Genomic DNA, 26,466 nt, shown 5'->3' with positions numbered 1-26,466 from the left:
CCAGGGTCTGGGCTGTCAGCACAGAGCCCGACTTGGGGCTCGAACTCACGTTCGTGAGATCATGACCTGAGTCAAAGTCGGTCGCTCAACTGACTGAGCCACCCAGGCGCCCCTCAATTAGGTTTATTTCTAAAAAAATTGCTCTGATAACCCTGGTTCTCTATCTTAATTTTGGTTAAATAATTTTGTATTTTTTCCCCTGTGTTGAATCACACAAGTAGTTGACAGCAGAGATCATAGTCTTATTCTCAAGGCTTGGGCCAGACTCTATTTTGCAATTCCACAATAAAGAAAAAAAAAAACAAAAACTGTAGAGTTTTTTAGTACTAATATTAACAGAAAGAAGATGGAAAATATTGAGAGTTATCCATTTACTTGGGCACCATTTGGCCAGATGTTCTCAATCAATCCTGGTAGGAACAACACCTCCTTTATTTGATTGAAAGGAAATCCATAAATAATATCACTTAACTTCAACATAGTATTTAAAAAATCAATATAATGGCTTAAGTATAAAATAAAAAAGGAAAAAAGTAATCTATGTAAAAAAATGTACATTTCATTATGTAAATGCTTGGGTAAAACTACATTTAGTAGTTTGCCTAGATTTAGTAGGCAAAATGAAGGCAAAATAGAAGCCTGAACCTATTCCCAGAGTCACCATCAATGTGACAGATATGTATTGGTATTGTCCTGGGGACACTACCATATCAGTGATGGGATTTTCTGAGATGGTAAACACATCTTGGTGACATTCAGAAACGCAAAGTACATGAGTTCCTCACTTCGTGTAGTAGATGCATCCTGGAAGACAAAAACTGTGCAAAACATTTTATGTGCAGCATACTCTTAAATTAGGCATCAAACATAAACCAAGGGTTTTCACCTGCATGAATGCCCAGTGGCCCTTCCAGAAGTCCCTGGTTAGCAGGACTGTCCCACGTGGGATGGGACAGGTGGCACTGTGACCTCAGAGCACACTAATGTCAGCAGTACTCCCAGCCACTGAGTAAGCGGGGAGACATCGTGTGAGTCCCATAAAGACCCAATGAGGAGCTCTCAAACACTGTGAGAACCTCAGACCATGAAACACAGACAGGAGACCAGGAAGGAGCTGTCATTTGAATCTGGGGGTGGCAGAAAAACTTGCAGAAATTCTGGGTTAAAGAAAAGCAATAGGGACTGGAAGAGATGAAATTTGGAGCCTGAAAGGAAATGGTCCCTAAGGCCTTTATTCAATTTAAATAAATGTCCAGTGACTGAACTGAAAACCTTACTTTTAGCCTTTATATTGGTCATAAGCGTTGCAGTGGAGCAAGGGAGTTTCTTTTTTGTCCCACCCCTGTTGCCCTGACAGTTGTCTATTAAGCAATAAGTAAGTCCTCTGGCCTGACCTGCTGAGGCCCAGGACCAACTTCACCCCATGGTAACTTCGCAGCCACCCGGGCCATCAGGAGGGTCCTGTGTCCATGGAGCGTTGGGTCACCTGGATACACGGCGCCCACACACAGCTTTGCCAGGCCTTTCTCTGGAGGTACATTGACTCAGCTTCGGCCAAGTTCCCAGCTGTGCAGATTTCCTCCCAATAATGCCTCCCATGTGTAGAGATTTTACAGATCACAAAGCGCTTTCATATCAATTACCTCCTCTAATTTAAAAGAAGTTCAGCGAACAGCTCAAGCTAAGGAACGGTCCCTCTCCGAGGGAAGGGCGGCTCTGGAAAGGTCTGTTTCACGGAGGACCCTTTAAGGGCCTGTGCCTGGACGGCTGTGGGACGAGGGCCCGGGAAAAGGGGAGGGAGGGGGAGTGTCCTCTTTCTCCCCCCACCCTCTGGCGGCGGCAGAGCCAAAGCCAGGAGGGGGGCTGTCTCCTCCTCTTCCCCAGCAGCTGCTGCTCCTTCAGCTCACAAGCCGGACCCGGGGACTGGGCGGCCGCGACTCCTCGGGCTCCTGAGAAGCGGATCCGCTCCCGGCCACCGCAATGCCCGGAGCCGCCGGGGTCCTCCTGGTCCTGCTGCTCAGCGGGGGCCTCGGGGGCGGCCAGGCCCAGAGGCCACAGCTGCAACAGCGGCCGCGGCAGCCACAGGCACATCAGCAAAGAGGTACAGTCGAGGAACGGGCTCTAGATTCCATCCTTTGCCGGGGCCGCGGCCCCTCACCGGTCCCTTCTTCCGACGACAGTCCGGGGCAGGGACCGTTTTCTGGCTTGGCCCCTGGGGAGTGCGCTTTGGGGCGAGAGGGGCTAAGCTTGATGCAAACTCACTTTCAGCGTCCTGAGTACCCTGTCCGGGGGGTTGGGGGGATTGCCTACCTCCCCCCCCAAAGAACGTGAAGCGTTTCTCATTGTTCATTCGTTCTGAGAGAACTTGCTGTCGCTTATACATAACTCCCAGCTGGGTTCCGAAGTCTTTCAAAGAGGCAAACTTTTAACCAATTGAACAATAAGTTTTTCCAAATCAGAGTCCATCCCTGCAGAGAAATGTTTCCCAAGCTGAGGTTCATTTTGGAACTTTATGGAGGGCAGCTGATACATCAGCTTTCTTTTTTCTTTTTCTTTTTCTTTTCTTTTCTTTTCCTTCTTTTTTTCTTTCTTTGTTTCTTTTCTTTCTTTTTTTTAAGGACTTTGTTTCTAACTGTTTGAACAGAGTTTGTAAAGTAGTTAAAGTCAAGTGGTTTTTTTCTTTCGTGGCAATGGGACTTCAGCCTCAATTTTTTCTGACCTACGTTCTATCTCAGGTATCCTTTTTATTATAGTGAAATTTCTCCTCTGGCTTAAATACAGATAGGACTTCTATGTCATGTGTATGTGAATTAGGACCACAGTGACCACATATACACTTCGGGGGGCTTTGGAAAACAGTGGTATTTGATGTAATCCAAATGATTCTCCTCAGAGCGCTGTGATGTTTACATGCATATAATTTCTGATACTCTTGGGAGTCTTTGAAGAGTTATTTTAATGTCATGAATTTTAAAAGAAGCACATGTACCGCGTTTTAAAACAGAATTTATAATGAATACATCATTTCAGCAACATTTTTGTGAGTTGGAAAACTTGTATTAAAGTAAAGAATATTTAAGATTTGATTTCAAATATCAAAATATTTACCGCAAGAGTACAAAATCTGGAGGTTAGCAACTTTGGAAAGTTTTGATGAGACCGAATCTGTCAAAGTTTTGAAATATACTTATTCCCTCTTTTAGTTAACTAGAATAAAGCTACATCTAACCATTCTGATAGTTTTTCTTCTTATAATCTAACATTTCTAGCAGTACTATTTTATCTTAAAAGGAGTAAGAAAATACTCTTGTCTGCTTGCTACAATAATAGCTCCCCGATTAAAATTCTTAGAATAAAAATGACCTTAAGTTTACTATATAACCTTTTTTCTTCTATTTTTGCTTTTCCTTCTCTGTGAGATAAAATGGGGTCAACATGGCTTAATTAATAGAATTTATGAGAGTGATTTTGAGAGTATGTCTCTGGCAGCTGATTTTTAAAAATGCTACTTTAAAATATTAGCCTTGCTTAGTTATATGATATGTTTTAACAATACATAGTACTTTAATAATGTCAAGCAGCTGGGAGTACAGAGAGACCAGAAACACCAGTGCTGTTCATTTGGAGTGGGGCAGAAGCTCAAAGCATGCAAAGTAGTCTCAAAGAAATTTCCTAGTGTGCTGCCCACCCTCCTCATTCTTTCTCCTCCCACCCCTCCCCTCCTTCACCCTCTCCTCCCCTTCTCCTCCTCCTCCTCCTCCTTCCTCCTCCTCCTCCTCCTCCTCCTCCTCCTCCTCCTCCTCCTCCTCCTCCTCCTCCTCCTCCTCCTCTTCTTCTTCTTCTTCTTCTTCTTCTTCTTCTTCTTCTTCTCTCTCCTCCTCCTCCTCCTCCTCCTCCTCCTCCTCCTCCTCCTCTTCTTCTCCTCCTCCTCCTCCTCCTCCTCCTCCTCCTCCTCTCCTCCTCCTCCTCCTCCTCCTCCTCCTCCTCCTCCTCCTCCTCCTCCTCCTCCTCTTCTTCTTCTTCTTCTTCTTCATCTTCTCCTCCTCCTCCTCCTCCTCCTCCTCCTCCTCCTCCTCCCTCCTTTCTCCTTTCTCTTCTCCTTCCTCTTTCCCTCCTCTCCTTTTCTCTTTCTGTCTGTCTCTGTTTTATCTGAGATAAAACTGACTCCAATTTCTATGGTCCAGGAATAAAGTAAGGTCAATGCAAAAGGGAAAGTTTATACTGCCATTCTGTTGAATGCTACACACAATAAGGAATTCTGTGCAAAATAGCTATAAGATGGTGTCTACCTATAGACCACTATTTTCCTTTTTTATTTTAATTTTTTTACTGTTTATTTCTTTTTGGGAGAGGGAGAGAGAGACCCAGAGTGTGAGCAGGAAGGTGCAGAGAGAGAGAGACACACACAGAATCCAAAGCAGGCTCCAAGCTCTGAGCTGTCAGCACAGAGCCCGAGGCAGGGCTCAAACTCACAGACCACTAGATCAAGACCTGAGTGGAAGTCAGCAGCCCAACCAACTGAGCCACCCAGGCGCCCCTAGGCTACTATTTTCTGCATTCTAGAATATATTGTGTATTATAGATCATTTGCAATACATTGAAAGATTGGCTCAGGGATAAATTGTTGGAACTTATTAATATTAAAAGTATATATAAAATCTGTTTTATAATACCTTAAATTCATATAGCATTTCATAATTAAACATGCCGTGTATATATTAACTTATTTCACCTTCAATTATTCTTATGGACAAATTTAAAATTGGAGTAGTCGTGACTTAAATTCATGCAACTGATAGTAACTTAATTTTTAACAACTAAAAACATTTCTAGTATTGTTTATGCTGAAGTTTCCTTTTTGTGATACTAAGATGTCTTTCCATTTATTCTGGGGCCATGTTTTCTTTTTAATGTTCTGTTAAAACATACTCTCAGTGAAGATCATTGGATATGAGTGCGACTGAAGAAGCTTTAGGCTATCATCAACTTCTCCTTTTTGATTATATTAGCATTGACCTTCTTAGCTGAGCACTGACTAGAATGAATTCTGTGGTGCCTGGTTGGCTCAGTCAGTTAAGCATCTGACTTTGGCTCAGGTCATGATCTTGCAATTTGTGGGTTCAAACCCCATGTCATGCTCTATACTGACAACTCAGAACCTGGAGCCTGCTTCAGATTCTGTTTCCCTCTTTCTCTCCCCTCCCCCGCTCATGCATACGCGCATGCGCGCTCTTTCTCTCCCTCTCTCAAAAATAAAAAGCAATAAAAAAAATTTAGGAATGGTGTTTAATGGAAGAGAGAATAAAATGTCCTTTCTAAATCCTGAACTCAGATCCATAGAACAATATGACAAAGGGAAAGGTTTGAATTAAATAAGAAGAAACTTCCTCCTTTTCTCTGCTCCTCCTTGTTTAAGCTGTTCAGAAATTACTGGGTTGTGTTGGAGCAACTAGTTTCTGGAAATGTCCATTCATGATCAGATGTGCCACCTGTCAGGGATGATTTAGGATGAAATGCCTTTACAGAGGCACAGTGAGGATTCATCAAGTCTCCAGTTCTTTTCAAAGTCCAAGATTCTAGTATTACGTTCTATTGTTTTTGGAGTGCATATTTGTATTTGAACTTTTTAATTCTTAAAAATGTCAAGACTATACTAAAGGTATATAAATGTGTTTTTAGATGTCTTCTGGGATTTAAAATAAAAACATGTTTGAGACGATCCTCACTCATTTTTGGCATGAATACTTAGAAATTTCGTATGGAATATTCACATCACCATCATTTGCACATTTCTAAAACATTCTGTGCTATAAAATATGAGAATGTTTCATAAATTACCTGAGATTTACTGTAGTCATAAAATTGGAATTAATTTTTTTCTATCACTTTTGCTACATATGTAACTTATGTACATATGTTGGCTTGATCACTACATACTGGCCTCACAGTTCAGTAAAAATGATTCATATCAGATAAAATGTAGGGCTGAGAACATGAATAGACACTTCTCTAAAGAAGACATCCGGATGGCCAACAGGCACATGAAAAGATGCTCAACGTTGCTCCTCATCAGGGAAATACAAATCAAAACCACACTCAGATATCACCTCACGCCAGTCAGAGTGGCCAAAATGAACAAATCAGGAGACTATAGATGCTGGAGAGGATGTGGAGAAACGGGAACCCTCTTGCACTGCTGGTGGGAATGCAAAGTGGTGCAGCCACTCTGGAAAACAGTGTGGAGGTTCCTCAGAAAATTAAAAATAGACCTACCCTATGACCCAGCAATAGCACTGCTAGGAATTTACCCAAGGGATACAGGAGTACTGATGCATAGGGGCATATGTATCCCAATGTTTATAGCAGCACTCTCAACAATAGCCAAATTGTGGAAAGAGCCTAAATGTCCATCAACTGATGAATGGATAAAGAAATTGTGGTTTATATACACAATGGAGTACTATATGGCAATGAGAAAGAACGAAATATGGCCCTTTGTAGCAACATAGATGGAACTGGAGAGTGTGATGCTAAGTGAAATAAGCCATACAGAGAAAGACAGATACCATATGTTTTCACTCTTATGTGGATCCTGAGAAACTTAACAGAAACCCATGGGGGAGGGGAAGAAAAAAAAAAAAAAGAGGTTAGAGTGGGAGAGAGCCAAAGCATAAGAGACTCTTAAAAACTGAGAACAAACTGAGGGTTGATGGGGGTGGGAGGGAGGGGAGGGTGGGTGACGGGTATTGAGGAGGGCACCTTTTGGGATGAGCACTGGGTGTTGTATGGAAACCAATTTGACAATAAATTTCATATATTGAAAAAAAAATGTAGGCCTGAGAATAAGAACATATTCAACATTGACTATTATATATGTGGTAGGTTTTTCTAAAAAAAAACATAAAATTTATATTTTTTATCTTACATGTCAATGTATACAAATTGCTGATCATTCTTGTTCCCAAGAGTTTTCTCTCCTAGGCTATCATGCAGAATAATGATCAGAATCTCCTTCAAGAGTTGCCAGGGATGATGAAAAAAACCTCACGTGCTGTCAGTTCATACTTAATTCACTCTGAAATATGGGGCACCTGTTCCCTCCACTGTAAAAATCATAGTTTTCACCTTCTTCAGGTATAATTATAAAGTCCAGTAGGTATCTTGAGAGTTAAACCAACTATGCTGTAAGAAAAACATGAGTGTATATTTTTTGGGGAGAGGTTTAGTTAAATTAGAAGATTTTCTGAAATAGTAGGACTTAGAATTTTTACACCATTGAATTGTATTGCAGTAGCGATGACTGAAAAAAGTTGACTTTTAGTAGATTTCACATCTCAATATTTTCTCCGTCCTCATTTATTTAAAGCAGATAATTGTCACAATTTCTTCTGTTCATACATTTAATAAATACAATGACAAAGACGTTTGTGCTTGACTTTTCAAATTGGACCTCTGAGATGGGATTATTTTTCCTTCTTTTAATCCAAACAGATTTAGCATTAAATGATAAAAAAAATTCCCTGAAACTTTTTGTGATGTTTCACATCTTTCATAATTTGCTTTAGCATTATGGGGCCGCAGTTCTGCACCATGAGAAGAAGAAGAAATAGTAGAATAGGGACCGATAACCTCAACCCAGCCTATGCATAGCAAGATTAGTGGGGTGGCTAGTTGTTTAAATTAAAAGTCCAAAGAATGTGTCAAACGCATGCTTGATTCCAGTCAGTATAACTATTCAGTAGGATTCTACTGCATGGCAGGAGCATAGCTGGAAGTTTCCAAGCAGGGTAATAATAAATAACAATAACAATAACAACAACAATAGATAATAGCTGGAAGTTTTCAAGCAGGGGAAGAAGAAGAAGGAGGAGGAGGAGGAGGAGGAAAGAAGGAAAGAAAGAAAGAAAGAAAAGAAAGGTCAGAGCACCTGACCATTGGGGTTCAGTCCATTGAACCTCAGATTTTGACTTTAGCTCAGTTCATGATCTCGTGGTTCATGAGATTGAGCCCCACACTGGGCTCCACACTGACAGTGCAGAGCCTGCTCGGGATTCTCTCCCTTTCTCTCTGCCCCTCTCCCACTCACTGCATGTACATGCATGTGTCTTCTCTCTCTCTCCTCTCTAAAAGTAAGTAAACACTTAAAAAAATAATAAAGAATGGTGACCCCAGATCATCTCTCCAGTTTGCCGTACGTTCTTATTTAGCAACTGGAGACTGTGAAAAAGATCAGGAAGAAAGTATTGTTAGTGGTCAGACAAACTGTTTATGCTTCTAATATAGAAGATTGGGGTTTATAAGATTTGTCATAGCTTTGAACTGAGCTGATAGGCCGGAATTTAGGAAGAAGCCTAGTTGCAGTAACTGAGAAAACTAAGTAGAGGTTAGAGGAAGACAAAACTAGATTGGCACATGGTTTTCAAGACTCATGCCAGGTTCTGTGTATACCAGTCAGGTAGAAAGAAGATGAATTCTGGACTGTATGGATTGCTAAGACTGCATTCAAAGGCCAGAATTTGTGCAGGAAATTGGTGGTCATCGGACTATGTGTATTGGAATGTGGTTAATGAATGAATGTGTTCAGTAGGTAAAGACAGAAAAAAATCCTGCTTTTATGGAGTTTGTATTCTCCTTAGGGTGGAGAAGGCAGACAGGAATATGATGAATATATAGTGAATAAGTAACATACGAATACCTATATTTTATAGGTATTCATAAATTCATCAATGAGATTCCTGGACAAACAAATTGATGACATTCCTGGACAAACAGATATACCAGGGTAAGAGAAGTCATGAGTTCTAGGAGTGGAAAGAGTTTGGTTGCTATTTTAAATAGAGTGATAAAAGTTGACCTCATTGAGAAGGTCACATCTGAGAAAATCCTTGAAGGTGTTGGGGGAATGATTCACACAGATATCAGGTGAAAGAGTTAATATTCTTAGCACAGGGAAAGGCTTGTGAAGGTCTACAGTTAGATCACAGTGAGAAGGGTCAGGGAAGTAATGGGGAACTAGGATCATTGTAAAGAATTCTGCCTTATAGTCTGAATGAGATGGGTGGTATTGGAGAGTTTTGAGCAGAGTTAAATGGATGAAAGAATAGGTAATATTTCTTTTCCCAGATAGGCTTTAATCCCCTGGACTAGACCAATATGGTACTAATTGAGATCTGTTTCCTTCCCCATACTTCCCATTTTTAGAGCATATATAAGTGACTCCATTCCAGAGTATTCCACTTCAGCAGACTTATCATTGTGAAACTCAAGTGCATTTTTGTAAAATTTCTTTTTTTTTTTTCCTTTTGGCATCTCAATCTATTACACGATTAAAAGAATTGCAATACCTTAACACAACTGAAGTGTAGGGAACTTTTTCATATCCTTTTAATTTGCACAGTGTCTTAGAAACATGCCATAGATTTCTTAGAGTAATTTTAATGAATGTTCATGTTAAAAATAAGTTGTTCACAATCCCACATAAATATATGTATACCTTGGAGTTCTCTCTCTCTCTTTCTCTTTATCATTCCTTTCAGTACCAGAGCTAAAGTTTAGCTACTGTTGCTAAAAATGACACAATGATGTATTGATCTGATGCCTTCTTTTATAAAATGAACTTTGAAATGTTACCTATTTTTACAATCAGAAGCTTATTCTATGTTCTGTTTCGATTTTTATAACTTCTTTAAGGATCACTGTAAGTCTTGCAGTAACCTTTGGAGTAAAGTAATGCAATTTCAGCCTGACTAAATTATATCATTTAGAAGAAGATTTAGGTGAAGAAAATTACATAACTTTTCTCTTTCCTGCCCTCCCTCCCTCCCTTATGTCCTCTCTTCTTTCCTCTCCTCTCCTCTCCTCTCCTCTCCTCTCCTCTCCTCTCCTGCTTGTGAATAGAGTGTGGTTTTCAAGGAGATAATTCTAACAAATGTAATTTTTAAGAAAATACGTATGGCAGAACTTCACTTAAATCTTCCTGCTAAAAGCCACTGATAATTATGATCTAAATATAGTTTTGAGGCATAATCTAAGTTTATATGATGAGTTAAAGCTAGACATTTGCTTGTCAAAGATGTAGGGTATGGGTAATAAAGCTGTTTTTTCCAGTCATCTTGAATGTGGATTTTAAAGTGGAAGCCTTGTGCTATTTTGTTTTTATTTGGACATGTGACATTTAGAAAAAGATCATAGAGGTAGTCTGTTAGGGGTTATTGTTCATAACACTGGCTTTCTGTTCATGCCTAATCTAGTTCCAATGGAAAGTTAATCTATGCAAATAACGAATGATGAAGGCCTGAGGAACTATTTAGTGCCTGGCACTTAGGAAAGTCACTTTGCGCAAGGTTAACGGAGCTTCTCCATGTAAGGTCCTCTTAGTTGACCACCAAGCTGTGCTCCCCTGAGAGGCTCTTTGTAGAACTGCATCCTGAGTGCCAGATGCTTTAGATTGGTTTAACAGTATCTAGCATATTGTGAGCATTAATACATGTATATTCACAGCATCACTGTTGAGTAGGTTAATACAATCCTCCTCATTTTATAGAAGGAAGAGTCGATGCCTTGCAGCTTGTCAAGGATGAACAAATTCCAGTGCAAGTTTTAGGATTAGAAATTAGGATATGTTCCTGCTTCTGATTTTATAGATCCTATATTGCTGTCTCTTTTGGACTTTGAGATCCTTAAACAAACAAACAAACAAACAAACCTTGAAAAAAATCCCATATCCATTTCTGAGTTATGTTAGTAGAGTAATTTAAAACAGAGAGTTACTAGGTATTATGAAGGAACAAGAAAATGTGTCATCTTTAAGGATCTTTTTCATTTAAACACGCACAAAACTATGCATAAATACATACACATTACTTAAAACTGTGCATAAAAGTAAAAATACTCATCAAATTTTAACCTTTAAATTCTTAGAATTTGGATTACTGGACACTGGACTATAAGCTTGATTATTGGTTTTTCTTAAGTCACTTTACATAAATTACTTCAGTAGGCTAGAAACATACTGGTATTTATTATGTAATGAATTCTTTAAAAAAATGGTCAATATATATATATATATATATATATATATATATATATATATATGAATGAAAAGAGCTAGAACCAAACAGACATACCTGATTCAGAGAAGAGTTAATCTCAAAATTCCTTTTGAAAAAATGTAGAACACTGGCATTTCTATAAAAAGATTTAAAGAGTTCAGTTTGAAATTGAACTTCTCTGTTAGAACAGGAAATTTTGCAAACCTCCTACATTTTGAGAGGGTGTGTATGTAGGACACCAATCAGTGTGCTGCAGCTAACATTTATAGTTTAGAACTCAGTACCCAATTAGTGTATTTAGTGTATTTATATTAGTGTATTTAATATACTAAGATATTGAGCTTTTGATTTGTTTTCTTAAATCAGAGTTTCAGTTTTATCAAAAAATCTAAAATAAGGGAGTCTAAACATTGAATTTGCAGAAAAGCCTAGTTGCCTTGACAAACGATTACGAGCCACAGAATAAATTGCAAGTAAGATCATTATATTTTTTAGTCCAGTAGCTGTACCATTAAAACTCTAAGGTGTAATAACTTTTAAGTTGCTTGCAACATACAAGGTACTATTCTAAAGGGGAAATGAGGTTAGTAGAGTTTGCCATATCAAATATATTTTTTTCTAAAGCCTGTATAGTCACCATAATTTTCTGGCTTATTGCCTGCTATGCCGTTTTCAATTACTGAATAAGGCTGCAAGTATGAAACAGAGTAAGAAGTAGAACAATAGTCATTTCAGGGAGCTACTTTATCTCATTGGTTTGTTGTGAGGAGTATATAAAACAATGAATATAAAACATGGAACATCTATTAGGACCTCAAAAAGTGTGAGTTTTCAAAATGCTTCAAGAAAACTGGATTAAGTTTAAAAACTGTCTTGGTGTCAGGAAATTCTGGCTTAAAACAGCACTTTTTCTCCAACACTGGTTACCAAACTCAGCTGAGGCCGTTTATGAAGGAATTTGCTTATATACTTGAAAACACGAATGTATGGATTCAGCTTTAATTGGAATTTATTTTATAGTGTTTTGCTATTCTGAACTTTATAGCTTAGCCTGCAAAAAATACCCATTAACATATGCCTTTGAACCTTCAATTTCCGCATACATTCCCCTGCTTTGGAGAGAACTTTGACTAGTAGAAAAAGTGTCTTTGGGAGATGGCAAGAATGGAATTCATAGCCATGTTACCACTCTTTTATTGGGATCACAAACCCAAGTCAACGGAATTTAAACTTCCTATTAGTAAAATAAAATTAAATTAGATAGTACATGTGAAAATACTTGGCAGCTAATTAGTAAATATTTGGTCCTCTTTTTCTTTATTACTCGATCATAAAGTTCAAAAAGGATATTTGCAGTACATATGACATCACTTTTACTTAAGAAGAGCAAAACATTCTAAAAGTTTCTTTGAGTAGACCCTAAGAGATTATAGATGTCAAGCTACGTCAATGAAGAAAGATGGAAGAATTCTACCAAGGTCACACAACAACAAGCCAGTAACAGAGATAGGAAGAAACCCAAGGTCCTATAATTAGCTAATAGTTATGTTGGTAGCTCAACGTGAGAAGTGATTGAGATACGTAACAGGATGGAAATTTTAGCAATACTTTGTGGCTATTTATATTTCAAAGATGATATAATAAACTTTTTTTTCTACAAATTTCTCATTTTTGGACATGTTTTTATTAGGGATTAATAAACTATTTTTTAGAGAAGTATTAATATATGTGTTAGGTTATAAAAATGCATGGAACATAATGAGTGCTCTATAAAGATTAGTTATCATTTTAGCCTATGAAGCACATGTTCTCACTGACATTTGAGGAGAGATGACAATTCAGTATATTTGACACACAGTGGAAGTTAATTTCAGGATGGTTGTCAGTGGAAAAGCTCTCAGCATAGACCCTCTTTTGGATTCTTTCTATACACTAAGGTTAAAAAAAATGGTGTAATAATATATTCCAAGATATATTATTTAATACTATATATTATATATATTATTTAATACTATATATTATATATATAGTATTTAATATAATATATGATTGGAATATATTATTTAATACTAACCTAGATTGGGAAAATTTTTAGTGTGTCTTCCTGTATATTAAAGCTAATGGTAGATTTCTACAAAACCAAAACCAAAACCAAAATGTCCCTCAGGAAATCCTATAGCCTCAACAGGTCTCTAGGGAGACCTGCTTTTTCTAATCTTGGGAATATCACATTTTGAAATAGTTTCAGACAACAAACTTTCCATAGGCTCTTTTGCTCTTCAGAAAGTTTCAGTCACGTTTAACAGGTAGTGCAACCATTCAGTTTTTTTTTTTTATAATTTTTTTTTCAACGTTTATTTATTTTTGGGACAGAGAGAGACAGAGCATGAACGGGGGAGGGGCAGAGAGAGAGGGAGACACAGAATCGGAAACAGGCTCCAGGCTCTGAGCCATCAGCCCAGAGCCCGACGCGGGGCTCGAACTCACGGACCGCGAGATCATGACCTGGCTGAAGTCGGACGCTTAACTGACTGCGCCACCCAGGCGCCCCAACCATTCAGTTTTTCACTCTGGAACATTAGAAAAATCACTGGATTTGAAGTCAGAACTCCAGGATACAAGTTTTGCCTCCAGCTCTTCCTAAGATGTCACCTTAAACAATACATAAGTCATTTATCTATTCTGAAATTAAATTTCCATTAAAAAAAGAATATAATGTTCAAATTTGTCTTACTGAGGTGTTATAAAGGATTAATAAAATGTGTGATACAAATAATAATAATACTATTCGTTATAATAAATGACAGGTTTGGCCAAAGGCACTGATGGTTCATGAAGTTCTGCTTCATCCCTTTTCTTTGATTTTTTCTCCCAATGGCTCTTAATGTACTTAATTTGAGTTCTTCTGGATTGAGAATCATGACACATCTTCCTCCTTCCTTCCTTTTTTTTTTTTTTTTTGCTGTATACCTCCCAGTAACATAGAAAAAGTTAGTTCATATGGAAGGAAAGTATTTTAACACGCATATACTATCTTTACTTATTTTGCACATAGCCATAGGTAAATATATATGTAGACAATGATACATTTAGAAATTCTTCAAAATATCTTTTCATTCTTTGTAATTATCTTCCTTAATTTGTACAAAAGATTTTTTGTCAGTTTTTAAAAACTGATTTTATCCATAGGGTTTCTGGCATTGTGCTACCTAAGATGTGCTGAGAAAACAATGCTATCCTACAGTTCATTATTCATTTATGGTCTGACCTCTTTATATATATATATGTGTGTGTATACGTGTATGTATGTATATATATATATGTTACATATGTACATAGGTATATATGTTATATATGTATATATGTGTGTTTATAATATGTATACATACATATACATATGTGTGTGTGTGTGTGTATATATATATATATTTTTTTTTTTCTTTTTTTGGACAAAATATTGCCCTCTGAAGCTATTTCCAGGTCTATTAAAAAAATTAACCCCTACTGTGTTTGGGCTACTTTGGATTAAGTAAAATGTGTTTCACATATGTAATGAATCTATCCTCTTTATGATTTTCAATTATGTAATAAGTTGAAAGACCAATCATATTCAGACAAACTTCAAGAGCTATTGCTATTGCACAAACCTAGAAGGGCATTTCACCAGTTATTCTTTTAAGATTTTAAGCCATTTAACAGTTAGAAATTAATAACATAAGTTACACACCAATAGGACTATTTGTCTTTTATTTTTACCTACTTCCTCTATAGTCTCTGGTTTGGCATATGGTAGGCATTTAATTAAAAAAATTGTAAAACGAATGAAGAAGCCACTCTTTGGACAGACCCAAAGGGTGCCTTTTAAAAAATATTACATGTATTATTTTTCTTAATGCCTTTATAGTCTGAATCAATATTTTTATAAGAGATAAATTTCCACAAATACTGAAACACAGTGGCACAGATACAGCATATTGTTATCAATACCACTTAAGAGATAAATATAATATTTTAGAATACTGTATCTTGCTTTTGAGGTATATTTTTTTTCCTAAAGATATTCCAGTAAGAGCTGAGCAATTTTTAAAGCTTTGGATGAGGAATGACTATTTCTTGGCTTAGAACTTTTCTGTATAAGAGGACTTTTTAGACAAGTATTGTAATGCATAAGGTTAAAATGCCTATTAAGATGAAAGTTCTACTTACTGGTCAGCTATGTGCAAAAGAATGAAACTGGAGTTAGTATACATTGAAAAAACTCATAGTGGATTAATGGCCTAAATGTGAGACCTTCTTAAACCTTAAAAATCCTAGAAGAGAATACAGGCGGTAACTTATTAGACATTGGCTGTAGAGGCCTTTTTCTAGATGTGACTCCTGAGGCAGGGAAAATAAAAGCAAAAGTAAACTATTGGGACTACATCAAAATAACAATCTTCTGCACAGCAAAGAAAACATAAAAGGAAACCTACTGAATGGGAGAAGATATTTGCAAATGACTTGTTCAATAAAGAGTTAGTATCCAAAATATAACAAGAACTGATACAACTCAATGCCCAAAAAATACATGATCCAATTTAAAAATGGGCAGAAGACATGAATGGATATTTCTTCAAAGAAGACATGCAGATGGTCAGCAGACACATGAAAAGATGCTCATTATCACTTAAATCAGGGAAACGCAAATCAAAACTACAATGAGATGTCACCTCACACTTGTCAGAATGGCTAACATCAAAAACACAAGAAACAAAAAGTGTGAAGAGAATGTGGAGAAAATGGAACCCTTTTGTACAATTGGGGGTAGGGAATGCAAACTGGTACAGCCACTGTGAAAAACAGTATGGAATTTCCTGAGAAAGTTAAAAATAGAACTACACTATGATTCAATAATTGCACTACTGAATATTTACTCAGAAAATACAAAAAAAACCCCACACTAATTCAAAGGGATACACATACCCCTATGTTTATAGCAGCATTATTTATAATAGCCAAGTTATGGAAGCAACCCAATTGTCCATCAATAGATGAATGTGTAAAGAAGGTGTGACGTGTGTGTGTGTACATATACACACACATATGTACACATATACACATACAATGGAATATTATTCAGACATAAAGAATGAAATTTTGCCATTTGCAATGGCATTGACCTAACGAGCCACTCAGGCACCCCTTTTATTTTTATTTATTTTTATTTTTATTCTTATTTTTCTTATTTATTTTATTCTTATTTTTCTTGCTTGATTTATGTGTTTATGTCCTGAGAGTATGGGACGAGTGGAATTTGTGTTGAAATTATGTTTTCTTCTTTTTAATACCAATTGAATCACCTAGGGATTGAATTCTATGTGAACTTACTAGGTCACAGGAACATTTTCAATTGGGAATTTACTTAAAGAGCATAGGATTTTGACATGCCCTTTAATTTTTATTCTCTTGGTATGTATTCATGGATAAAGAGACAGTAGGGACACCTGGGTGGCTCAGTTGGTTGAGTGTCCCAACTCTTGATTTCAACTCAGGTCATGATCCTAGGGTCGTAGGATTGAGCCCTGTGTCAGGCTCCATATATGGAACTGGCGGCTTAGGTTCCCCCCCACCACCCCCCGCTGCCACCGCCGCCCTTTCCTACAGCCTCTCTCCCCAACTCTCTCTCTCACACACACACACACACACACACACACACTCTAAAATAAAAAATAAAGAGGCCGTAAGTGATTGAAAAGATAATATGAATCAAATAATGAAGAAATTTTGCACTCAACTATAGAATTATTAGCATACTAGCAAATTTCGTTCAAGTTAAATATTCTGCCTAAACTGGGAATTAATATTAAACACATTTTGTGTTCGGTGATTAGCTAATATAACCTTCAGATAGAAGAGATCCTACAAAGTAAATGTCTAAATGTAAGTAACTGCATAACATAGTTATGGTTTTCACGGGGGACAAAATCAAATTCTCTCTGATGGTCTTAATTAACAGTCTCCATTTCCACCATGCCACTATCATATACTTTACATTTGTGTAGTATCTGATATCTAGAGTGTTTTCCTGTTTTACCATCATTTCTATGCCTCTTCTACACAAAGCTCTTGAGTATTGCACTGTATAAATGAGTATACCCCGCAGTTAGAGGAAAGGAGAATCAATACTTGAAATGGATGCGTTAGCCTGAAAATATAAGAAAGGAGAAAAATAGAATCCCAGATTTTCTAAATCCCAAATATGAATATCATGTCTCTAATATGAACATAGTAATTTTTTTAAAAAAGGGATAAAGCTAATATGAAAATTGAAGCATTATAATATTTATGGATGGTAAGGATGTGATTTTTAAAAATTGAATATGCTATGACATGTTTTTTTTTCACTTAGCCCAGAAATGATGTTTTCTCATGTTCTCCAGAGGGAAATATGCATTTATTTTATCTACGTATGTAAGATAATACTCCTTCCTCCAGTTAATTGAAGTGTTTAATTCATTTTTGCATTTTATTCATAAATATAACCAGACACAAATTAAAATATGTATATTATATTTTTTCTTTTAACACACATGTGTTTTCTGTCTTCCGTGGTAGCTTTGTGTATTGTTTCATATATTAGGGAATTATAAACTGAATTTGTTATAATTTGCTTAGTAAAATATTGATGTTAAAATCTAATGTTATTTTGAATATCGCGTTGAGGGATATGGGAGACTTACAGTGAAATCATCATTTCACCAAGATTTCTTTCTAATAAGACGTCCACCATTACTGGAATTGTATTTTGTGCATTATATTCCATTGACGTAATTTTAGACTTCCATTCTACTTTGCTATAAATGGAATTTCATTATATCTGACTCCACAGTAAGTGGGTTACAGTATCGTTGACATTTAGTAGAATTACAGATCTAGTGTCTTTTTATATTCTGCATTAAAATGCATTGTGTGTGCTTTCAATTCTGTTTCAAAGAGACTACTATTGATTTACATAGTTGTTGTGTAGAAAAGTTCTGTGAAACTCCTTGCTCGATTTCACGGTAGCTTTTTTTTTTCCCTTGTGAAATCATTTGCAAATATTTTTTAATGTGTTTGTGACTATTGGATAAAAATGAGATAAAACTTAGGGATTATACATGTTTGAGTTTTCTGTATTTTCTCACTTCATGAAGACTTTTTGGATCTTAAGCTGTAGCTTTCTCTTGCAACTTTCTTTTATTTCATACTTAATTATGGAAGCTCTTGTAGAAAATTAAATGTTTTACATAGTGCTTTTAAAGAGTGAAATGAAAATACTTATTTGGTCTCAAACTCAGGGGAAAAAGCATAGTGGGAATAAGCTGTTTTATCTGAAAACTTGTTCGGGGGGATTTGATTGGCAGAGCTTGGTGCTGTGGATGTGGGGAAAGGGTTGATGGAGGGGGGCCTGGGTTGAAGAAAGTGACCAAGACAGTGAACTTCCAGTTCTGAGAGGGCACTTGCTGGGATCTCCTCCTCTTTCCCTGGATCTCAGATATAGGCATCAGCTACAGGTAATCTCTTTTTTGGCTCAGAGGGGCCCCTTTGGTTCAGAGGGGCATTTCAAGGGTCTGAGATCCAGGAATGAGCAATGCTTAGGCCACATCAACTCAGTCCACTTTGGTAGTAAGAACATTTTAAATTCATCCAGGTCAAGATCACCCCCTAGGTCTGTCCTTGAACCTTACCACTGCTTTCCTTCTTTCCCTTTTCCTGCTCTTTCCTGTTCGGGGAGAAAAGGGTTGCAGAGTTAGTAACTACCTCAAGATACAGCTTTGTATTTCATCATTATGCCACCCACAGTTTTAGTTTTTCAGCTTGGTTTGGAGACATCCTGTTTGTAACATACAGTAACGGATTTGGAATAGAAATGCCCTTGACAACAGTCCTAATGAACATTTTTAATTCCACAATAAAGTAATTCAGAGAATTGTTTTCCTTTGTATCTATCCCCCAAGATAAGAGTATCTGGAGGCCAAATTTCCTGCTGAGTCCTTCAGTGTTATTGCCAGGTCAGAAACTAGGCATATTAACATGAAACATGTTGTTCTGCATCTGGAAGCCAGAATATAATAAGCATTGTTAATTTAGTTAAAGAAAAAGACAGCTGTTTAAGATTAGCCTTCTTGTATATGTGTGGGAGTTAACAGAATAATGTCTCTTTCTCAAGATGGGTATGTTTTTCTTTTGCTTATATGCAAATTTTAATGGATGAAGGAATTAAGGAACTTAATGAATAATAAACCATTTTATAGTTTCAGTTGGAAATTGGTTGACCAATACTCATCTGAACGGTGATATAAAGTTCCAGTAACCAGATAACTTTGAAAGTCTTCTACACTATGCCTTATGTTCTGGGTGATAGTTTCTTATAGTATAAACTACTAAACCAGATATAACAACTCTATTTCTAAAATACACCTTCATGGTAACTATTATTTAAACCCCTGGCCTACCTGATGCCTTGCAGTTAAACCACTGTTGTGTTCTGAAATACGGATTTTGATAATTAGCTAGGCTATGTACATTTATGTAGGTGTGTGTAATAAGAATTTGGGGGGGAATATAGTCTGTATTTGAGTTTAAACCTCTTATTTTCATATATCTTTCATAAGCTTTAACCATTTTTCTGTTCTATCAAAGTAGTACTAATTTTATGTCAGGCATTTTATTTACTTTATTTCAACAATTCCTGAGATCCCTGAAGACTGGTATTATGCAGGTATCATTCTAATAGCTGAGGAAATCAGACCTGTCTGGATTGTAAGATATTTACATTATGATATAATGTCACCTTTTTCTTTTTAAAAAAAAAAGACCAACTTTTTTGAGGTACAATTTACATACAATAAAATCCACACATAAGTATACAGATTGATAACTTTGACAAATGTATATGCCCATGTAACTACCCCTTTGATCAAGAAATAGAACATTTCCACTTTCTCAGAAACGCTTGCTCTTTGCAATCTCCTTCTATCCCCACAACCTCTTATCTGATTAGTTTCATCTGTTCTAGAAATTCCGTTACGTGAATCATCAACTATGTACTTTTTTGTGTTTGCTTCTTTCAGCCTAATGTCTGCAAAAAATCATATAATTTTTTGTTCATATATTTTGTTCTTTTAAATTGCCAAGAGTTTCTAATGTATGAATGTATCTCAAGTTTTAATTTAATACCTACTAATGACATTTAGCTTCCAGTTTTTATTTTTTTATTTTATTTTATTAAACAACTTTTGTTTAATGTTTATTCACTTTTGAGAGACAGAGAGAGGCAGACCATGAGCGGGGAAGTGGCAGAGAGAGAGGGAGACACAGAATCCAAAGCAGGCTCCAGGCTCTGAGCTGTCAGCACAGAACCCGATGCGGGGCTTGTACTCAACGAACTGTGAGATCATGACCTGAGCCGAAGTCAGATGCTCAACTGACTGAGCCACCCAGGTGCCCCTTAGCTTCCAGTTTTTAGATATTCTGAATGAGTCTGCTATATGCAAGTTGTGTACATGTCTTTCTATGAATATGTTTTCATTTCTTATATTTATCTAGGAGTGGAATTCCTGAGTTGCATGGTACATATACATTTAATTAAAAATTTTTCTAATGTTTATTTATTTTTGAGACAGAGAGCACGAGCAGGGGAGGGGCAGAGAGAGAGGGAGACACAGAATGCAAAGCTGGCTGCAGGCTCTGAGCTGTCAGCACAAAGCCAGACATACGGCCCAAACTCATGAACCACGAGGTCATGACCTGAGCCAAAGTTGAACACTTAACTGACTGAGCCACTCAGGCGCCCTACATTTAATTTTATAAGTAACAGCAAAGTTGTTCTCCAAAGTAGTTATATTATCTTACTGTCTGAAAACAATGTCATGATCTTGATATAGTGATAACAAACCAAGCATAAATGTTGGGCAAGCTAACTTTGGGATGAGGTATGATACCATAATTGATCATTTTTCTTTCTACTCCTTTATTTCTCTTGTAGAGACCTACAAAAAAAAAACAAGGATTAAAAAGCTTGGTCTATATAGGAAAATTTTATTCTTTAAGAGACTTTCTGGAAGATTTAAGTTTTCCAAAAATTTTACATAGATATTTGAGACAACAAATGTGCTTTGTTCAACTTTTAAAGCAGGATATTAGTTACTTGTTAGCTAATTGTTATGCAGTATTATTATCATGGATAAAGCAATAATAATAATTATGTGAAAAGAAAAATCCCAATTTATTCATTAGACAAGAATGTGTTGAACATGTACTATGAATAAGAAAAGGTTTTCTATACTGTACATATAGAGGTGAGCAAAACATAATTTTTTCCTATAAGAATTGTGTAAGTAGAGAAGAAAAAAATGTATATGTACAGGGAGATTAATAAAGGCACTTTGTAGGTGGAAAAGGCTTTAATAAAGTTATTAAAAATGTGTTTTAGAGTCTCAGGGAATTAGAAAGATTTCCATTTTATAGGAGTAGAGACAATTTCACAGAAGTGGTGAATTTGGCTGAGCCTAACAGAAGGAAAAATGTTTTCTAATTATGTTGTGTTATTTAATTTTATTTTTTATTGAAGTATAATTGACAAACAATATGTTACTTTCAGGTGTATAAAATAGTGATTTAACAATTCCATAAATTACAGTGCTCGCCGTGGTAAGTGTAGTTACCATCTGTCATCATGCATAGTTATTACAATATTACTGACTATATTCTCTATCCTGTACTTTTTACTCTCCATTACTTATTTATTTTATGCCTGTAAGTTTGTGCTTCTTAACCCCTTTCACCTATGTTGCCCTTCCTGTCATAACCTCCGTCTGGCAACCACCAATGTGTTCTTTGTTTATAGTCTGTTTCTGTGATTTATAGTCTGTTTCTGTGATTATAGTCTGATTTTTGTTTGCTTACTTGTTCATTTATTTGTTTTTTAGATTCCACAAATAGATGAAATGTTATGGTATTTGTCTGACTTATTTCGCTTATTAGAATACCCTCTAGGTCCATCTATGTTGTTGAGAATGGCAAGATTTTGTTCTATTTTATGGCTGACTGGTATTTCGTTGCATGTGTATTCATTATATATATGCTACATTTTGTTTATCTATTTACCTATTGATAGACATTTAGGTTGCTTTCTCTGGGCAAATGCCTATCAGTGGAATTAGTGGATTATATTTTTTAAATTTTTTTGAGAACTACAATACTGTTAGCCGTAGTAGGTGCACCAATTTACATTCCCACCAATAGTGTACCAGGGTTCCCATATCCACACCAACACTTGTTATTTCTTACCTTTTTGATATTACCCATATTGATAAGCATGAGGTAATATCTCATTGTGGTTTTCATTTGCATCTCCCTGGTGATTCAGTAATATTGAGCATCTTTTCACGTGTTGGTGGGCCTTAGTATATCTTCTTTGGAAAAATATCTTCAGATTCTTCTTCCACCTTTTAATGGATTTATTGTGTTTTTTGGTGTTGAGTCATGTAAGTTCATTATTTATTTTGGATTTTAATGCCTTATGGCATATATATTTGCACATATCTTTTTACATTTAGTAGGTTGGTTTTTGTATTGATGGTTTCATTCACTGTGGCAAAGCTTTTTATGTTGATGTAGTCCTACTAGTTTATTTTTGCTTCTGTTTCCCTTGCCTAAAGAGACATAGCTAAAAAAAAAAAATGTTGCTAAGGCTAATGTCCAAGAGATTACTTTCCTTTTAGGATTTTTATGGCTTCAAGTCTTACATTCAATTTTTAATCCACTTGAGTTTATTTTTGTGTATGGTGAGAAAGCAGGCCAGTTCCATACTATTGAATATACATATCCAGTTTTCCCAACACCATTTATTGAAGAGACTGCCCTTTACCCATTGTATATCCTTGCCTCCTTTGTCATAGATTAATTGACCATATAGGCATGAGTTTATTTCTGTGCTCTAGATTGTATTCTATTGATCTGTGTGTCTCTTTTGAGCCACTACCATACTATTTTGATAACTTAGTTTTGTAGTATACCTTAAAATCTGGGATTGTATTACCTCTAGTTTTGTTCTTCTTTCTCAAGATTGCTTTGACTATATGGGGTCATTTGTGGTTTATATAAATTTTTGGATTATTTTTTTCTATTTCTGTGAAAAGAGCTATTGTTATTTTAATAGGGATTGCATTGAATCTGTAGATTGCTTTGGGTATTACGGAAATTCTAACAATATTAAATCTTCTAATCCTCTAGTATGTTTCCATTTGTTTGTATCATCTTCAGTTTCTTTCATCAATGTCTTGCAGTTTTCAGTGCACAGGTCTTTCATGTTGGTTAAATTTATCCTTGGGTATTTTATTCTTTTTGATGAAATTGTAAATGGGATTTAAAAAATTTTGTTTTTCTGTTACTTCATTTTTAGTGCACAGATATGCAACAGATTTATTAGTATTAATTTTGTATCCTTCTGCTTTACTGAATTGATTTATTGATTAGTTCTAACAATTTTTTGGCAGAGCTTTTAGGGTTTTCTATATATAGTATTATGTCATCTGCAGACAGTGATAGTTTTACTTTTTTTTAAATCAATTTGGATGCATTCTATTTCTTTTTCTTGTCTGATTGCTATGGCTGGGACTTCCAGTACTATGTTGAATAAGAGTGGCAAGAATGGACACTGTTATCTTGTTTCTGATCATGGAGGAAAACATTTCAGTTTTTCACCATCGAGTGACACGTTAGCTGTGGGTTTGTTATATGTGGCCTTTATTATGTTGCGGTGAGTTTCCTTAAACCCTCTTTTTTGAGTGGAGAAACAAATTTTGATGGGCAGACCTGGAAAAGAGCAGTCAGGAGAACATATCATGGGCTGTAGGTATGACTGATCAGAGAGGCAGGTAAGTTAAAACAGAGTTGATGAACTGGGAAAAGAAAGAATTACATTTACACTTAACTATTAGTAAGGAAAGAGGTTATTTTATGAGGAGAGAAGGGAAGCTCAAAATTAAATTTTGGAAATGTGTCCTCCTGGGGCACCGGAGTGGCTCAGTCTGTTAAGTGTCCAACTTCAGTACAGGTCATGATCCCACGGTTCGTGAGTTCAATCCCCGCACTGGGCTCTGTGTGACAGCTCAGAGGCTAGAGCCTGCTTTGGATTGTGTGTCTCCCCTCTCTCTGCCCCTCTCCCACTCATGCTCTGTCTTTCTCTCTCTCTCTCAAAAATAAATAAACATTAAAAATTAAAAAAAAAATAAAAGGAAATGTGTCCTCCTGAGAGATTATGAAAACTGAAGCGGGGACGCCGCAAGGAAAGTTCTTGGCTCTGATGAACTTTGGAAGTTGTGAGAAAGGTCATCGCTGGGTTAGCATTTCTCAGTAGCTGGAAATTTCTTAACTTTCAAATTTCATATTTTCAGTAACTTTTCTAATTTGATTACTTCAGCCAAAGAATAAGACACTCTGTCATTGATTTAACCAATTATTATAATGATTTATTTCACTCGTATATTTTTACCCCAAATAAGAAAAATTTCTGTGAAAAAAAGCATTAGCTTTCCTCTCCAGAATTTTTATGACTTTTCATATTGGATAAACACCCATATAAACTTAAGCTATCTCTTTACTTGTTTATTTAGATGACACTGATACTTTGGGTTCACTTATTATTAACTAGAGGTATTCTAATATAAAATCCCTGTTTTAAAAATTGATTACTTGTAGCTTACAGCAATATAGTGACTAAAACTACTACTCCCTTTGGAATCTGATTTGTGAGCATTGTCTACACTATATTTTATAACTGCAGTATTAAAGCAATCACAGCCAAGCCCTCAGAGCAGATTAGAGGTGCTTATTAGCAATAAAATATACTCAAAATATGCCAGGCATAACGTTTTTGTATGTAATGGAATTACCTCAGCACATTGTCAATCTAAATTAAATGAGTTTATAACTGAGGTTTGTGTTCAAGAAAAGGGAAATTTTATCTGCTATGTAGACTATCTGTTTTTAATATCTCAGACAATGAGACGCCTGGGTGGTTCAGTCAGTTAAGCCTCTGACTTTGGCTCAGGTCTTGATCTCCTGGTTCAGGAGTTTGAGTCCCATGTCGGGGTCTATGCTGACAGCTCAGAGCCTGGAGCCTGCTTCAGATTCTGTGTATCCCTCTCTCTCTGCCCCTTCCCAGCTTGTACTCTGTTTCTCTCTATCAAAAATAAATAAATACTAAAAAAAGTTTTTAATATCACAGGCAAAGTTTTGCATACCTTCTGAGAGTAAGTGTGAATGTCATTAAAGGCAACTGTCTTCCTTCTGTTGTAGGTATGAATATGGCAAACCTAGTCCAAAATTTAGAGAAATAAAAAAAGGGATTGTGGGGAAATAGAAGATAAAAAAATTAGAAGAGAAAAGGAAAACTAACTTTCTCCTCCTTTTTTTCTCAAGGCTGTTAACCAGAATAATTTCCAACTTTAATAAGTTACAGAAAAATAGGAAATGATTTTATTTTATTTTTTTAATTTTTTAACGTTTATTTTTGAGAGAAAGAGAGAGATAGAGACAGAATGGGAGCAGGGGAGGGGCAGAGAAAGAGGGAGACACAGAATCTGAAGCAGGCTCCAGGCTCTGTCATCACAGTGCCCGATGCGGGGCTTGAACCCATGGACTGTGAGATCATGACCTGAGCCGAAGTCGGATGCTCAACCAACTGAGCCACCTAGGTGCCCCAAGAAAGGATTTTATTTGTATTAAAAAAAAAAGTTCTATATGTGTCAAGGTTTGCATCAGTTGTTTAACTATCATGACTCTTAAAAGCCACATGGTTTGGGGATATTGTACCACACTGACATTTCAAGTCAATGGTTTGTGCTCATTGGCTTCCTGGCATAAAAAGGGAGCTAAATACTGTGTGAATAGTTATTAGGCACATTTGATTTTGTACCTTAGAAAATATATACGTGTTTGTTAGAAAAGTGAAAGTTGAAATTAGCAAAAAACAAACATGAAGGGAACAACAAAGAAATACAACTTAGGATAAGAGCTGACCTCTATAATTTAACTGTGCAATACTCCATAAAAATGCACATAATAGCTGCATCAGTTCAGTACAGCTCCTGGCCCCAGTGCATCCCAACCCAGTCTCCAGGATAGTTTTGAGATAGTTGTGCTCACCTCAGAAGAAGAATTTGCTTTATTTCTAATTTACTTCTTTGTTTTAATTTAATTTGATTTAATTTTTTTAATTAGCAATAATCGCTCCTCGGATAAACCTCATTGACTACGATACTGCCACTGCGCAAAGCTTGATTTAATTTTTTTAAATGTTTAGTTTTGAGAGAGAGAGAGAGAGAGACAGAGACAGACAGAACACTAGTGAGGAAGGAACAGAGAAAGGGGGAGACAAAGAATCCAAAGC

General features: G+C 36.3%; 1 protein-coding gene and 1 pseudogene across 2 annotated transcripts in view; one reads left to right on the top strand and one right to left on the bottom strand.

Moving 5' to 3' along the window:
• The first annotated feature begins 1,693 nt into the window (after positions 1-1,693).
• Positions 1,694-26,466, top strand: part of LAMA2 (laminin subunit alpha 2) — a 606,210-nt gene continuing 581,437 nt past the window's right edge. For both annotated transcript variants that reach the window (XM_053222255.1, XM_053222254.1), the window contains exon 1: positions 1,694-2,101. In XM_053222255.1, coding sequence (XP_053078230.1) covers positions 1,981-2,101 — 121 coding nt within the window. In that variant the 5' untranslated portion in view covers positions 1,694-1,980. The remainder of the gene's footprint in view (positions 2,102-26,466) is intronic.
• On the bottom strand, positions 26,271-26,354 carry LOC113599016 (uncharacterized; annotated as a pseudogene).

This window comes from Acinonyx jubatus, chromosome B2, assembly GCF_027475565.1.
Source record: "Acinonyx jubatus isolate Ajub_Pintada_27869175 chromosome B2, VMU_Ajub_asm_v1.0, whole genome shotgun sequence".
NCBI lineage: Eukaryota > Metazoa > Chordata > Mammalia > Carnivora > Felidae > Acinonyx > Acinonyx jubatus.
This window is presented reverse-complemented; position numbering and strand designations above follow the sequence as displayed.